General features: G+C 34.9%; 1 protein-coding gene across 1 annotated transcript in view; it reads right to left on the minus strand.

Annotated features, from left to right (window-relative positions):
- Positions 1-15717, minus strand: part of cadps2 (Ca++-dependent secretion activator 2) — a 132141-nt gene that overhangs the window by 97469 nt on the left and 18955 nt on the right. The window contains exons 2-4 of the mRNA XM_073831643.1: positions 11419-11499; positions 8972-9202; positions 8545-8666 (exon numbers count right to left, since the gene is read on the minus strand). Coding sequence (XP_073687744.1) covers positions 8545-8666; positions 8972-9202; positions 11419-11499 — 434 coding nt within the window. The remainder of the gene's footprint in view (positions 1-8544; positions 8667-8971; positions 9203-11418; positions 11500-15717) is intronic.

Genomic DNA, 15717 nt, shown 5'->3' on the forward strand with positions numbered 1-15717 from the left:
ACACACACACACACACACACACACACACACACACACACACACACACACACACACACACACACACACACACACACACACGTTGGGTTTACATGTTTTATGGGGACATTCCATAGGCGTAATGGTTTTTATACTGTACAAACCGTACTTTCTATCGCCCTACACCTACACCTAGCCCTCACAGGAGATTGTGCACACTTTTACTTACTCAAAAAAACTCATTGTGCATGATTTATAAGCCTGTTTCCTCATGGGGACCTAAGAAATGTCCCCACAAGGTCAAAATCTACTGGTATTCCTATCCTTGTGGGGACATTTGGTCCCCACAACGTGATGAATACCAGGTACACACACACACACACACACACACACACACATACACACAATATATATATATTGTTCTTTGGCTGGGCAAATGAGTATGATCTGAGTCATCTTTCTATTCAATGCTACACAACACTCTTAAAGGCCACCCGCCTTTCACCGAGAGTGAGAAAGCTCATCTAGACTTGATGAATTCCTCCTCCTTGTCATATCACGCCTATACTGGAACACTTGGAGGTAAGATTGATTTAGGAGCTCTCTGAGAAAAAGAGACAGAATCCTGCATTTACCTGGTCAAAGTGGTAATCAGTTCAATTCTGCAATCAAAGTGCACTAAAATAGCATCAAAGCTACTGAAAGTAACTGCTTCTATAAATACACAATAACTTCACAACTACTCAAAAAATACATTGTATGGGTCAAAATTATCGATTTTTCTTTTATGCCAAAAATCATTAGGATATTAAGTAAAAATAATGTTCCATGAAGATATTTTGTAAATTTCCTTTTGTAAATATATCAAAACTTATTTTTTGATTAGTAATATGCATTGCTACGAACTTCCTTTGAAAATTTCAAAGGAGATTTTCTCAATATTTGTTTTTTTTTGTACTTCAGATTCCAGATTTTAAAATATTGTCCAATCCTAAAACCTAGAGTTGGGGTACTCTGACTTGTACTCGGACTCGAGTCCGGTCTCAAGTTCAATTTTTAGCGGACTCGGACTTGTCACAGACTCGGTGTAACAATAGGGGTCTGGAGACTGACGTGTAGATCCATATGCAAGGCTTTATTAAAAGACGCAGTCAAGACAGGCAGGGGTCGAACACCAGCAGACAGAGACAACAAGGGAAATCCGAAAGAGTAATCCAGTTATACAGGCGAGGGTCAAAATCCAGGGTGAGCAGTCCAAGGTAGAAATGAAACAAAACTAAGAAACTAGGGGAAACTATGACTATGACTAGGAAACAAACTGAACTGGAACAAGGCTAGGAACCAAGGAAACTGAGAACAAGATAAACGCTATGAGAAATTCTAACAATAAACAACGATCCGTACAGACAGAGGGGGAAGGGAAGGCTTTATACCAAACACTAGGGGTCACATGACAGCAACAACCAATGGGGAACAGACACATGGAACAGCTGGACCAATCAGAACATGACACATAAGAACAAATCATGGTGGGTTGAGAGAACACATAACATAAACAGAGTCCGGGATGGAGTGCCCTCTACTGGAGATGACGTGCACTCCAGCTGGTGATTGTGACACTCGGATGCGTTTTGACTCGGACTTGACTCGGACTCAAGCTTTTCGGACTTGGGAATAATTGCCGAGTCCAGGGACAGTTGACGGAAATTTTACTGACTCGCATTATTACGAAAGTGACATTCAGTATTCACACGTGTTTAAAAGTCTTGCCAGAACTTGAAAGCCTGCTGGTTTCTTTGCATACACAAACCCCCAAAGTGCGCTCAACGAAAGCGCCTCTCAGTCAGCGTGCAAATGCTGAATTAAGTTTACTTTTGGATGTTATTGCTACACATTTACACGAAAAGTAATGTCAAACTGCACCATCTTGGAGAGTATTAATGCAAATGCGGTCGGTTTTGTCTTGTGAGTGAATTTAAACAGTTGGGAGAAATACAGATGTGTCACAATATATGATCGGTGCATCCGGTCTTAAAGCGACAGCAATGTAAACCTACTGCAGCAGTCTGCGTCATATTAAATTTGCCTATTTTATCTCACAATTCAGAATTTTTTTATATATGTTGTTTATATGTTTTATTTCGGACTTTATAACTCAAATTAACTCAAGAGTTTTCTGAGGGGAAAATGTCAGAAGTGTGGGATTTAAACTCATGATTTTGAGCTGAAAGGAAAAGGGAGAATGTCATTTCTTATCAAAATTGTGAAATATAATCTCGGAATTGTGAAAATAAAGTCAGAATTTTGAAATATAAACTCAAATTTACTTTTTTTTACTCTTTTATTCCACGGCCTCCATAGACTGCTTCTTAAAAACGGTCACCTTACAGCCTCATTTTCATCCAAGAAAAAAAATAATCAAAATGCCATCTACCCTGTCTAAGGTCTTAACATTCATCATATAAAACCCAAAACAGCCAAAATCAGAGATAAGAGGTGAATTTTCATGCTCCTCAGCTCTCATTCACTAAGCTTCCTACCCACCCCTTTGAATTTATATAAAGTTGTTCATACATTGGTGCATTATTTCTCAGAAATTTCTCTAATGTGACCGCATATATAGGGAGTAAGAAGCACAATGACACTCTCTCTAATCAACACCAGCAGAAAAGCTCCACAAAAGCATTTCTAAACGACTGCGATTCCAATTATTGAGTAACCGAGCTCACTGTCTACTCAATAAATATTACAGCTTTGACATGCTAGTCAGTTCAGGTCAGATGCATCATTAGTGCAGATACACTACGGACTCAAAGGGACCCAGAGATTCATTTAACATCACACAAAACACTGGAGCCAGTGATGACCGCTTCACATTTCTCTGTCTCATACATAAAGAGTGTTGTTCTGGGTTCAGCAGTTTGACAGAGCCACATTTGCACTTCAGAGCTGCGCAGCTGGCATATTTTCAATGTGTCTGCAGTGTCAAAACAAGTCACTACGCTAATGGGGAGCTGATGAGATAAGAGCGATTTCATGCTCAAGGTTTAAAGATAAAAAGCAAGTGTGAGAAGTTCTCAAAGGATTTGTAAGTCAGCGTACTTTAGAATGAAAACAGAGCAGTGACCTTAAAAAGGTTAGAGAGATTGGCACATTGTGTACATGTCTGAAAAAAAGACGATATAGTCACTTTTAATTAACATAATTGAAAATGCTGATAACCTACAGTGACATTTATATATAGGCTATTTTTAAGACATGTAGGAACATTAAAAAAAAAATTATATAAAGGTGTAATCTATTAAACAAGTTCATTAGCACCTGGACTTGCATCTGTTTATTTAAAAAAAAAATGAATCAGTTAATTGTAAGATAAGGTTAATAAATCAAATAAGAAATAAAGAAATACATCTTATATTGTGCGACATGAAGTGACATTTACTAGATTAACAAATTCAGTTATCGGAAATAATGCCACAACTATGCTACTGTGAGATATAAAGCTGTCTATCTTCATAAAGTCATGTTTTTGACCTTTATTTTTCATTTATGATATAATACTGGATATGATATTGGATTTTTGACTCTTTTTTGACCCTTGCATGACCCTGTTTGAGGACTGACCTTTGGATTTGCTAACCTTACCTTCCAGTTTAGCTTATTTTCAAAAGTTGTGAGTCACAATTCTGACTTTTTCAATCCGATCTGTGATATAAACTTTCAATTGCGAGTTATAAAGTCAGAATTGCATGACGTAAACTCACAATTGTGAGAAATAAATTGTGAGTTTATATCTCACAATTATGACTTTTTTCTCAGAATTGTGAGATATAAACTTGCAATTTCAAGTTAAAAAAACCTGATATGTTCTCAGAATTGCAAGTTTATATTTCACAATTCTGATTTAACTCACAATTATGTTATAAAGTCCAAATTTATATCTCGCAATTCTGACTTTAGTACTTGCTATTGCGAGTTTATATCACAATTCTGAGAAAAAAGTCTGATTTGTGAGTTTATATCTCGCAATTCTGAGAAAAAAGTCTGATTTGTGAGTTTATATCTCGCAATTCTGAGAAAAAAAGTCTGATTTGTGAGTTTATATCTCGCAATTCTGGAAAAAAGTCAGATTTGTGAGTTTATATCTCGCAATTCTGGAAAAAAGTCAGATTTGTGAGTTTATATCTCGCAATTCTGAGAAAAAAGTCTGATTTGTGAGTTTATATCTCGCAATTCTGAGAAAAAAGTCTGATTTGTGAGTTTATATCTCGCAATTCTGGAAAAAAGTCAGATTTGTGAGTTTATATCTCGCAATTCTGAGAAAAAAGTCTGATTTGTGAGTTTATATCTCGCAATTCTGAGAAAAAAGTCTGATTTGTGAGTTTATATCTCGCAATTCTGGAAAAAAGTCAGATTTGTGAGTTTATATCTCGCAATTCTGGAAAAAAGTCAGATTTGTGAGTTTATATCTCGCAATTCTGGAAAAAAGTCAGATTTGTGAGTTTATATCTCGCAATTCTGAGAAAAAAAGTCTGATTTGTGAGTTTATATCTCGCAATTCTGAGAAAAAAGTCTGATTTGTAAGTTTATATCTCGCAATTCTGAGAAAAAAGTCTGATTTGTGAGTTTATATCTCGCAATTCTGAGAAAAAAGTCAGATTTGTGAGTTTATATCTCGCAATTCTGGAAAAAAGTCAGATTTGTGAGTTTATATCTCGCAATTCTGAGAAAAAAGTCTGATTTGTGAGTTTATATCTCGCAATTCTGGAAAAAAGTCAGATTTGTGAGTTTATATCTCGCAATTCTGGAAAAAAGTCAGATTTGTGAGTTTATATCTCGCAATTCTGGAAAAAAGTCAGATTTGTGAGTTTATATCTCGCAATTCTGAGAAAAAAAGTCTGATTTGTGAGTTTATATCTCGCAATTCTGAGAAAAAAGTCTGATTTGTAAGTTTATATCTCGCAATTCTGAGAAAAAAGTCTGATTTGTGAGTTTATATCTCGCAATTCTGAGAAAAAAGTCTGATTTGTGAGTTTATATCTCGCAATTCTGGAAAAAAGTCAGATTTGTGAGTTTATATCTCGCAATTCTGAAAAAAAAAGTCAGATTTGTGAGTTTATATCACAGTTCTGAGAAAAAAGTCTGATTTGTAAGTTTATATCTCGCAATTCTGAGAAAAAAGTCTGATTTGTGAGTTTATATCTCGCAATTCTGAGAAAAAAGTCTGATTTGTAAGTTTATATCTCGCAATTCTGAAAAAAAAGTCAGATTTGTGAGTTTATATCTCGCAATTCTGAGAAAAAAGTCAGATTTGTGAGTTTATATCTCGCAATTCTGAGAAAAAAGTCTGATTTGTGAGTTTATATCTCGCAATTCTGGAAAAAAGTCAGATTTGTGAGTTTATATCTCGCAATTCTGAGAAAAAAGTCTGATTTGTGAGTTTATATCTCGCAATTCTGGAAAAAAGTCAGATTTGTGAGTTTATATCTCGCAATTCTGGAAAAAAGTCAGATTTGTGAGTTTATATCTCGCAATTCTGGAAAAAAGTCAGATTTGTGAGTTTATATCTCGCAATTCTGAGAAAAAAAGTCTGATTTGTGAGTTTATATCTCGCAATTCTGAGAAAAAAGTCTGATTTGTAAGTTTATATCTCGCAATTCTGAGAAAAAAGTCTGATTTGTGAGTTTATATCTCGCAATTCTGAGAAAAAAGTCTGATTTGTGAGTTTATATCTCGCAATTCTGGAAAAAAGTCAGATTTGTGAGTTTATATCTCGCAATTCTGAAAAAAAAAGTCAGATTTGTGAGTTTATATCACAGTTCTGAGAAAAAAGTCTGATTTGTAAGTTTATATCTCGCAATTCTGAGAAAAAAGTCTGATTTGTGAGTTTATATCTCGCAATTCTGAGAAAAAAGTCTGATTTGTAAGTTTATATCTCGCAATTCTGAAAAAAAAGTCAGATTTGTGAGTTTATATCTCGCAATTCTGAGAAAAAAGTCTGATTTGTGAGTTTATATCTCGCAATTCTGAGAAAAAAGTCTGATTTGTGAGTTTATATCTCGCAATTCTGAAAAAAAAGTCAGATTTGTGAGTTTATATCTCGCAATTCTGGAAAAAAGTCAGATTTGTGAGTTTATATCTCGCAATTCTGAAAAAAAAGTCTGATTTGTAAGTTTATATCTCGCAATTCTGGAAAAAAGTCAGATTTGTGAGTTTATATCTCGCAATTCTGGAAAAAAGTCAGATTTGTGAGTTTATATCTCGCAATTCTGAAAAAAAGTCTGATTTGTAAGTTTATATCTCGCAATTCTGAGAAAAAAGTCTGATTTGTGAGTTTATATCTCGCAATTCTGAGAAAAAAGTCTGATTTGTGAGTTTATATCTCGCAATTCTGAGAAAAAAGTCTGATTTGTGAGTTTATATCTCGCAATTCTGAGAAAAAAGTCTGATTTGTGAGTTTATATCTCGCAATTCTGAAAAAAAGTCAGATTTGTGAGTTTGTATCTCACAATTCTGTGAAAAAAAGTCTAATCTTTGAGTTTTCATCTCACAATTCTGACTTGACTCACAATTGTGTTATAATGTCTGAATTTATCTCTCGCAATTCTGACTTTAGTACTTGCTATTGCGAGTTTATATCACAATTCTGAGATAAAAGTCTGATTTGTGAGTTTATATCATGCAATTCCAAGAAAAATAAGTCAGATTTGTGAGTTTATATCTCGCAATTCTGAAAAAAAAGTCAGATTTGTGAGTTTGTATCTCACAATTCTGTGAAAAAAGTCTTACATTTTTATCTCAATTCTGTAAAAAAAGGTAGTTTGTATCTCACAATTTTGAGTTTGTATCTCACAATTTTGAGAAAAAAGTCTGATTTGTGAGCTTATATCACGCAATTCTGAGAAAAATATGTCCGATTTGTAAGTTCATAGACCTTTTTCCTGAAAGTAGAAGTCACGCCTGACTGAAGAATGGTTTGCATTTCCGGTCTCCAGTGTTTCTAGTTAAAGTATCATATATTCTGAGCTGTTAATCTAATGTTAAACCTATTAAAATGTTTTTAAAAAGCACACAGCTCTATAGTGCCAGCACTTTGCAATGTTGCAATGACCGTCATTTGTCAGTGCCTTACTCCTCAAAGTTTAAAGAGTGTAAATGACACGAAGCTGCCGACTTTATTTGAATGGGTTCTTATGGAGACCGGAACAGAACAGCATCCAATCTGACGTTAGAATTCGTAATGATGGCGCTCATCGTTTACTCAGGAAAACGGTCTATATCATGCAATTCCGAGAAGAAAGTCAGATTTGTGAGTGTATATCCAGCAATTCTGACTTTATAGTTCACAATTGCAAGTTTATATCACACAATTCTGAGAAAAAAAGTGTGATTTGTGAGTTTATATCATGCAAATCTGAGAAAAAGAAGTCCAATTTTTAAGTTTATATCATGCAATTCTGTAAAAAAAGGTTAGATTTGTGAGTGTATATCCTGCAATTCTGACTTTATAATTCACAATTGCAAGTTTATATCACACAATCCTGAGAAAAAAAGTCTGATTTGTGAGTTTATATCACAATTGTGTTATAAGGTCCAAATGTATATCTCACGATTCTGAGAAAAGTCTGATTTTTGAGTTATCTCACAATTCTAAGGAAAAGTCTGATTTGTGAGTTTATATCATGCAATTCTGAGAAAAAAAAAAAAAATCTGATTTATGAGTGTATATCCAGCAATTCTGACTTTATAATTCACAATTGCAAGTTTATATCACAAAATTCTGAGAAAAAAGTCAGAATTTTTGTTGAAATCTCGCAATTCTGAGAAAAAAAGTCATATTTGTGAGTCTATTTGTGAGTAGTCAGATTTGTGAGTTTATATCTCACCATTCTGAGGAAAAAAATCTGATTTGTGAGTTATATATCTCACCCTTCTTAGGAAAAAATATAAAAAGTTTATATCACAATTATATCACAAAAAAAGTCAGAATTGTGAGTTTGTATCACGCAATTCTGAAAAGGTCTGTTTACAACTTTTAAAAAGTTTACATCTTTTAAAAAAAAAGTCAGAATTTTGAGAAAGAAAGTCGCTTTTATCTTTATCTATATCTTTTTTTTAATTCAGTTTATTCAGTCTCTATTTGAATATATTTTAAAATGTAATTTGTTCCTGTGATGCAAAGCTGAATTTTCAGCATCATCACTCCAGTCTTCAGTGTCACATGATCCTTCAGAAATCATTCTAATATGCTGATTTACTAATGTCGAAAACAGTTGTGTGGCTTAATATTTTTGAGGAAACTGATAGGCTAACAAACCTTTTTATAATTCTGAATGGAAAGTTCCCAAGAACAGCATTTATTTGAAATAGAATTTAACTGTAACATTATAAATGCTTTTAATGACACTTTTGATCATTCCAATGCGTTCTTGCTGAATTTAAGTATTCATTTCTTTAAATAAAATCTTACTGACCCCAACCTTTTTGAACAGAAGTGTTTGTGTATATAACACCAGTATATATCTGGTTAAGGGTTCTTATGTTTATCGTTGATATCACCGTACTCACTGTGGTCTGGAGGCCTCGGCTTGATCTGTCTGGAGCTTCTCTCCTCCCTCCACCTCCATGGTGCAGTACACGATCCGATTAGGAGCAACAGATTTCAGTCCTTGCACCTCAATGATCACAATCTGAGGAAAAGAAACATGACATTTGAAAAGCATCCAAAGAGCGACAATTTAAATTTCTTTGTGTGGAAGTGCTTTTGACAACTAGCTGTTTAGACAACCTACTGACTAAACTATCATATAAAAAAAATGCCATTTTGAAAATTCCTAGTTCAAACAATTCATTGATGTGGAATTAATGTTTTTTTATTCATTTATTCAACCATTCAAATGCTTTGTAGCTCTGATGGCTGTAAGACTGCATGCAAAGTGAAAACTATCATGATGGAGAACTGTAAAGCGAAGATGGCATCTTTATAAATATCTACCTCCAGAGAAAACGACAGCACTACGTCAGATTTGGAGAGAGGCAAGTCGTTCTCATCGCCGATGTCCAGGAAGCTGTTCATGGGTGTGAGTTTGGGCTTGATTTTGGGCTTGAAGTCTTTGGCCACAGGCTGGCTCTCCAGGTTCGCCATCAGCAGGTTAACAGACGACCTGAGCTCCTCGATGTACATCATCTCCATGTCTTTGGAAATAAACTTTGGAAACTTTCTCTCCTATCAGTTGCACAAGGAAACAGAATGAACACTGTGACTTTGATTCTACCTTACAATTAGTCAAAAATGTATTACATTCAAGACTGACGGCAACACTTTACAGTAAGTTGCCATTAGTTAATGTATTAACTAACACGAATGAACAATGAACAAACACTTATTGCAATATTTATTATTTACTCTTTGTTAATGTTAGTTAATGAAAATGCAGCCATCACAACTTGTGATTAGTAAATGCTGAAATTAACATTAGCTAAGATTAATAAATGCTGTACAAGTATTGTTCATTTTTAGTTTATGTTAAATAAAGTAGTTAACTAATGAACCTTATTGTAAAGTGTTACCAGACCAACAATTAATATTTTGGGAGGGGAAAATGTATGTTTTTTAAATTATTACAACAACCATTATTGTTGTTGTTTATTGTACATTATTTATTATTTACTCAGAAAATATGACTGATTAATCAACATTACACTAAACAATAGGCTATTTTTACATTTTATGTATTTATTTATTTATTTCATTAATTTATTATTAACATAATATTTTGAAGGGGGGAAAATGCCTTATTTTTGTAATTTTTTTATTCTTATTTATTACCGGTAGTTTTTCAAGTTAAAACTTAACGGCTCTAAATGAGTTCCCCAATAAGACCGACTTAGTATACAATATGCTACAAAAATAGCCTGACCAACAATATTTTTTTGTTAATTTTTACATTTATTTATTTATTTACTCTGTAGCTGCTCTGAATGATTTACTGACTTAGTCCACAACATGCAAAAAATAGAATACATTATTTATTTATTTTGCGTGAAATAAAAAAATATGTAATTCTATTTATTTTTAGTTTGTATTTACTTATTTTTTGTTTGTTTGTTTACTTGACAGCTCTGAATGAGTCCACAATATGACCGACTTATACAATATACAATATGCTAAAAATAGCCTAACCAACAATATTTTTTCGAAATAATTAGTGTGATTTTTTTTACATTTATTTTTGTTTGGATTTATTAATTTATAATTTTTTTTATTATTTACTCTGTAACCGCTCTGAATGATTCACTGACTTAGTCCGCAATACGCTAAAACAGCATAACTATTTTTATTATTAACATTTTATTTAATTTATTTTTTTTGTGAAAAAATAAATAAATTTCTACTTATTTATTTATATATTTTTTAAGTTCACCTATCGGTTTTGACATAGTCCACAATATGCTAAAATAGCTTAACTATATATTTTATACATATTTGTAAAATTAAAATTTTATTTTAGTTTTATAAGTTTACTTATCGGCTCTGAATAAGTCCACAATATGACTGACTTAGTATACAATATGCTAAAAATAGCTTAACAACAATATTTGTTACAAAATAATTAGTGTGATTTTTTTTTTTTACATTTATTTTTTTTTGTTTGGATTTATTTATTTTGATATTTTTATATTACTTACTTTGTATGATTTACTGACTTAGTTCACAATATGCTAAAAATAGCATAACATTTTTTTTTGTGAAATTTAAAAAATCTATACAGTATTTAAATTTTTTTAAACCTTTTTTTAAGTTCATTTAATGGTTCTGACTTTCACTTCCACAATATGTAAAATAGCATAACTATATTTCATTTTCATTTTCATTTTTTATTGTATTAAAAAATTTATATTTCAATATTTTATTTTAGTTTATAAGTTTACTTATCGGCTCTGAATGAGCCCACAATATGACTGACTTATATAATATACTATAATATACAATATACTAAAACAAGCCTAACCAACATTTATTTTTTGCTAAATGATTAGTATGATTTTTTTTTTACATTTATTTTAATTTTTTTTTTTGTTATTTTATATTATTTATTTTACTTATTTACTTTAAATATAGATTTTTTTTTCTTTACTACATAAAATCTCTGAATTATTTACATCCACAATATGCCTGCTTTAGTCCACAATATATATAAAAAAGCAGACTAATAATATTTTTTTTCTAAAATATATTTTTATTGTTGTTGTTATTTTATATTATTTACGCTGTAATGGATCAGAGTCTGGTTCAAAACGGTTAACTTAACAGTGAGTTCGAGACTTTTGTGAATCTTTTTACTGAACTCATCAAAAAGAACTGATTCATATGAGTCATTCAAGTGAGTCATCAACCTTGCCTTAATTCCATAAAGAGAGAAACAGGTGAAGGTTTCTTACTCTGGCTATTTTCTCGGCCAGCTGCAGTCGCCCATCCAGCTCTCTGCGTATCTGTGCCGCCTGCTCGTCCACATTGTCCAGCTGTGAGAGAACAGAAGACAAAGCTTATCTATTTAACACGGCTTACTAAACCCATTACCCACAGGTATAGATCTAGATAGATCAAAGCTGACCGCAGTGAAAAGAAGGGGAAGATGAGCTTAATAACTACCATGATTAGTCATGTAATCTCTTTTGAGCCTCATGAAACAGCGGTGGTACTTGGACGGGCCATACCAAGGAGATATAAGATCATAAAAACGTTTAATGTCTTTATCTGTTCACTGAGCGGCTCTGGCATGCCCTCAAATGAAGCGTTTTTAGAGTGTGAAACACACACAAAGTGATACACAAACACACCCACACAGCTCTGCTGGCATGTTGTCAATGCAGGGTTTCCTCTCTGTGAGTGGGAAATCTCTCTGTATCGCACACACACCACCCCCACCGGAGCGCTGTTTCCACTTGATAAGCTCTTCTCCCTTCGGCGGCAGTAGGATGGACTCCGCTCCCATTTCACGCTGCACTATTGCGTACTGCTGCACCATACTAGCTCACTTACGTTTTTTTTTTAATTAAGTGGTACTCATACTCTGTGGTTTGAACAAAACCCAGATCCTCAGAAGTTGGTAAATAGATGCATCTTCAGTGCAACATACAGTAAGATTTGTACCTCATTGTACTGTGTGGCTTGTTATTAACTCCTCACTATTGACAGAATTTTCCATTTTTTCTAAGACAACGCTTCGCCACCATTTACAAATCTTTCTGTGTTTTCACTGGTGTGCAGTAGAAGGCGCTATTAAGCATTTTCTGAAGAAAAAATACGGACGGGGAAAGAGTTAAGATGTTTTATGGTTTATCCAACCCATCAAACTCATGATTTTTGCCAAGGGGGTGAAAAAAAATGGCAAATAATCCTGTTTATGCTACTGTAAAGTTCTTCTGGGAAGTTTGTACTTCCAGTCTCAGCAGTTCTACTTATTATTATGATTTTGGTTGAATGTAATGGGGGTGATATATTTTTTTAGGACTGCATGATTCTTTTAACAATCGATTAATCGGACAATTATTTGAACGATTAATCGACTACAAATTGAATATTTCGCTGGTTAATCAGTAAACTTTGATAGATTATTCAGCTTTTGCAATTAGTTAAAAAATTGAGTTGAGTTACACATGTTCTATATATGTAGAGCACCACACCATGTCAAACTACGATACTGCAGGCCATTACATTAGGATATATGAGATCAAATAGCTAATACAATATTAAAAGTTATCATAGTTAAAAAAACATGCAATATTGAATAAAAAACAGGTTCAAAACACAAAACAAAACATATTCACCTTTTAAAGTTCATCCCATTTTTATCAGGACTTTAAATTTCAGCAGTATTTACAACCAGAGGCTCCGCAAAGTTGTGGCATCTTGGAAAACTCATTGACTTTTACTGCGAGTGACAACATGTTGACCATTCTAAGATGGTGGACGTATTGATGTATCTGAAGCATCAAAAACATATCTATGGTAAGGAAAAACTACCTAGTAATCAACCAGAACACACTTGCAAAAAAAAAAGAATATGATACCAATCACACAGAACACCTTAGCAGGTTTACAGTAACCACCCAGAAGACTACTAAAAACTACTCAGTAACCACTTAGACAACCGTAGTGGATAAACCATTCATGACAACATTCAACAACACCCTAAGAATCACCTAGTAACCACCCAAAAACCCTAACAACCACCCAGAAACCACATGGTAACCACCAGAACATCACAGAAACCACCAAGAACACCCTAACAACCACCAAATAACCACCCAGAACTTCTTGGCAACCACTTAGTAACAACCCAGAACACCATAAACCATCCACAACACTCTAACAACACTCTAAGCAACTATATAGAACACCCTAACAACCACCCAACCACCCAGAACATCCTGGCAACCACCTAGAGTAACCACTCAAAAACCCTATCAACCATCCACAACACCACAGAAACCACAAGGTAACCACCAGAACACCCTGACAACCACCTAGTGACCACCCAGAACACTTCAGCAGGTGCAAAGCAACCACATCAAACACCAACATTCTGTAAACACCCTAACAACATTCCAGAACACCCTTGCAGACACCTGGTTTCTAGGTGGTTGTATTATTATTGTTTGGGTGGTTACTAGGTGGTGTGGGTAGTTTAAAGGACACTCTCACACTGTTGCATTGAACGAGATCACCACAGCAAGCATCTAGCCAACCAGTTCACACTAAGAACACCTTAGTAACCACCTAGAAGATCCTAGCAACCACCCAGAAAATCCAAAAAAAATAAAAAAAAATCAACAACACCGTAACAACCACCTAGTAACCAGCCAAAAACCTAACAACCACCCAGAACACCACAGCAACCACATGGTAGCCACCAGAACACAATAGAAACCACCAAGAACACCCTAACAACCACCATGTAACCACTCAGAACACACTAGCAACCACCTAGTTACCACTCAGAACACTTCAAAAGGTGAATAGCAACCACAGTAAGCACCAACACTCTGTAAACCATCCAGAACACCCTAGCAACCATCTAGTAACCACCCAGAAAATCCAATAAACTACCCACAACACCCTGACAACCACCTAGTAACTACCCAGAACACTTTAGCAGGTGCACAGTAAGCACTAACACTGTAAAAATATCCAGAACACACTAACAACCACCTAGTAACCACCTAAAAAATCCAATAAACTACCCAAGACTGACAACCACCTAGTTACCACCCAGAACACTTCAACAGGTGCATAGCAACCACAGTAAGCACCAACACTCTGTAAACCACTCAGAACACCCTAGCAACCACCCAAAACCACCTAGTAACCACCCGAAACCCCTAACAATTACCCAGGACACGACAGAAACCACATAACCATCAAAACACCATAGAAATCACCAAGCACACCCTAATAACTACCTAGTAACCACCCAGAACATCCTAGCAACCATCTAGTAACCACCCAAAAAATCCAATAAACTACCCACAACACTGACAACCTCATAGTTACCACCCAGAACACTTCAGCAGGTGCATAGCAACCACAGTAAGCTTCAGCACTCTGCAAACCACACAGAACACCCTAGCAAACAACCACAACCACCTAGTAACCACTCAAAACCCCTAACAACCACCCAGAACACCACAGAAACCACATGGTAACCATCAAAACACCATATAAATGACCAAGCACACCCTAACAACTACCAAGTAACCACCCAGAAAACCCTTGCAAAAATCTAGTAACCAGCCAAAAAATCCAATAAACTACCCACAACACCCTGACAACCACCACGTAACCACCCAGAACACTTCAGCAGGTGCATAGCAACCACAGTAAGCACTAACACTCTGAAAAATACCCAGAACACCCTAGCAACCACCTGTAATTACCCAAAAAATAAAATAAACTACCCACAACACTGACAACCACATAGTTCCCACCCAGAACACTTCAGCAGGTGCATAGCAACCACAGTAAGCACTAACACTCTGCAAACCACCCAGAACACCCTAGCAAACAACCACAACCACCTAGTAACCACCCCAAACCCCTAACAACCACCGAGAACATCACAGAAAGCACATGATAACAATCAGAACACCAGATAAATCACCAAAGCACACCCTGACAACCACCTAGAACACTTCAGTGGGAGCATAGCAACCATAGAAAGCACACACATTATGTAAACCACCCAGACCACCCTAGCAACCGCCAAAAAATCCTAACAACCACCCAGAATACCACAGAAACCACCTACTAAGCACCAGAACACAAAAGAACACCTTAACAATCACTTAGTAACCACCCAGAACACTTTAGCATGTGTATAGTAACTACAATAAGCACCCACACTCTGTAAACAACCCAGTACACCCTAGCAACCACCCACAACACTCTAACAACCACCTAGTAACCATTCAGAACACCCTAGCAACCACCTGGTTAGTAGGTGGTAGTATTATTATTGCGTTATAATCACCAGGTAACTCAGTGGTTGTTGTAGTGTTCTGGGTGGTTACTAGGTGGTTGTTAGGGTGTTGTAGGTAGTTTATAGAATGTTTATAAAACATCTTAGCAAGTGCACAGTAAAGCCCCGGCAACCAAGTGTTTTCACTTACATGTCCTTCAGAAATAATCCTATAGATGAACGAAAATAAAATGTTATAAAATATTATATTTGAACTGCT

The sequence above is a fragment of the Garra rufa genome, chromosome 25 (assembly GCF_049309525.1).
Source record: "Garra rufa chromosome 25, GarRuf1.0, whole genome shotgun sequence".
Classification (NCBI taxonomy): Eukaryota; Metazoa; Chordata; class Actinopteri; order Cypriniformes; family Cyprinidae; genus Garra; species Garra rufa.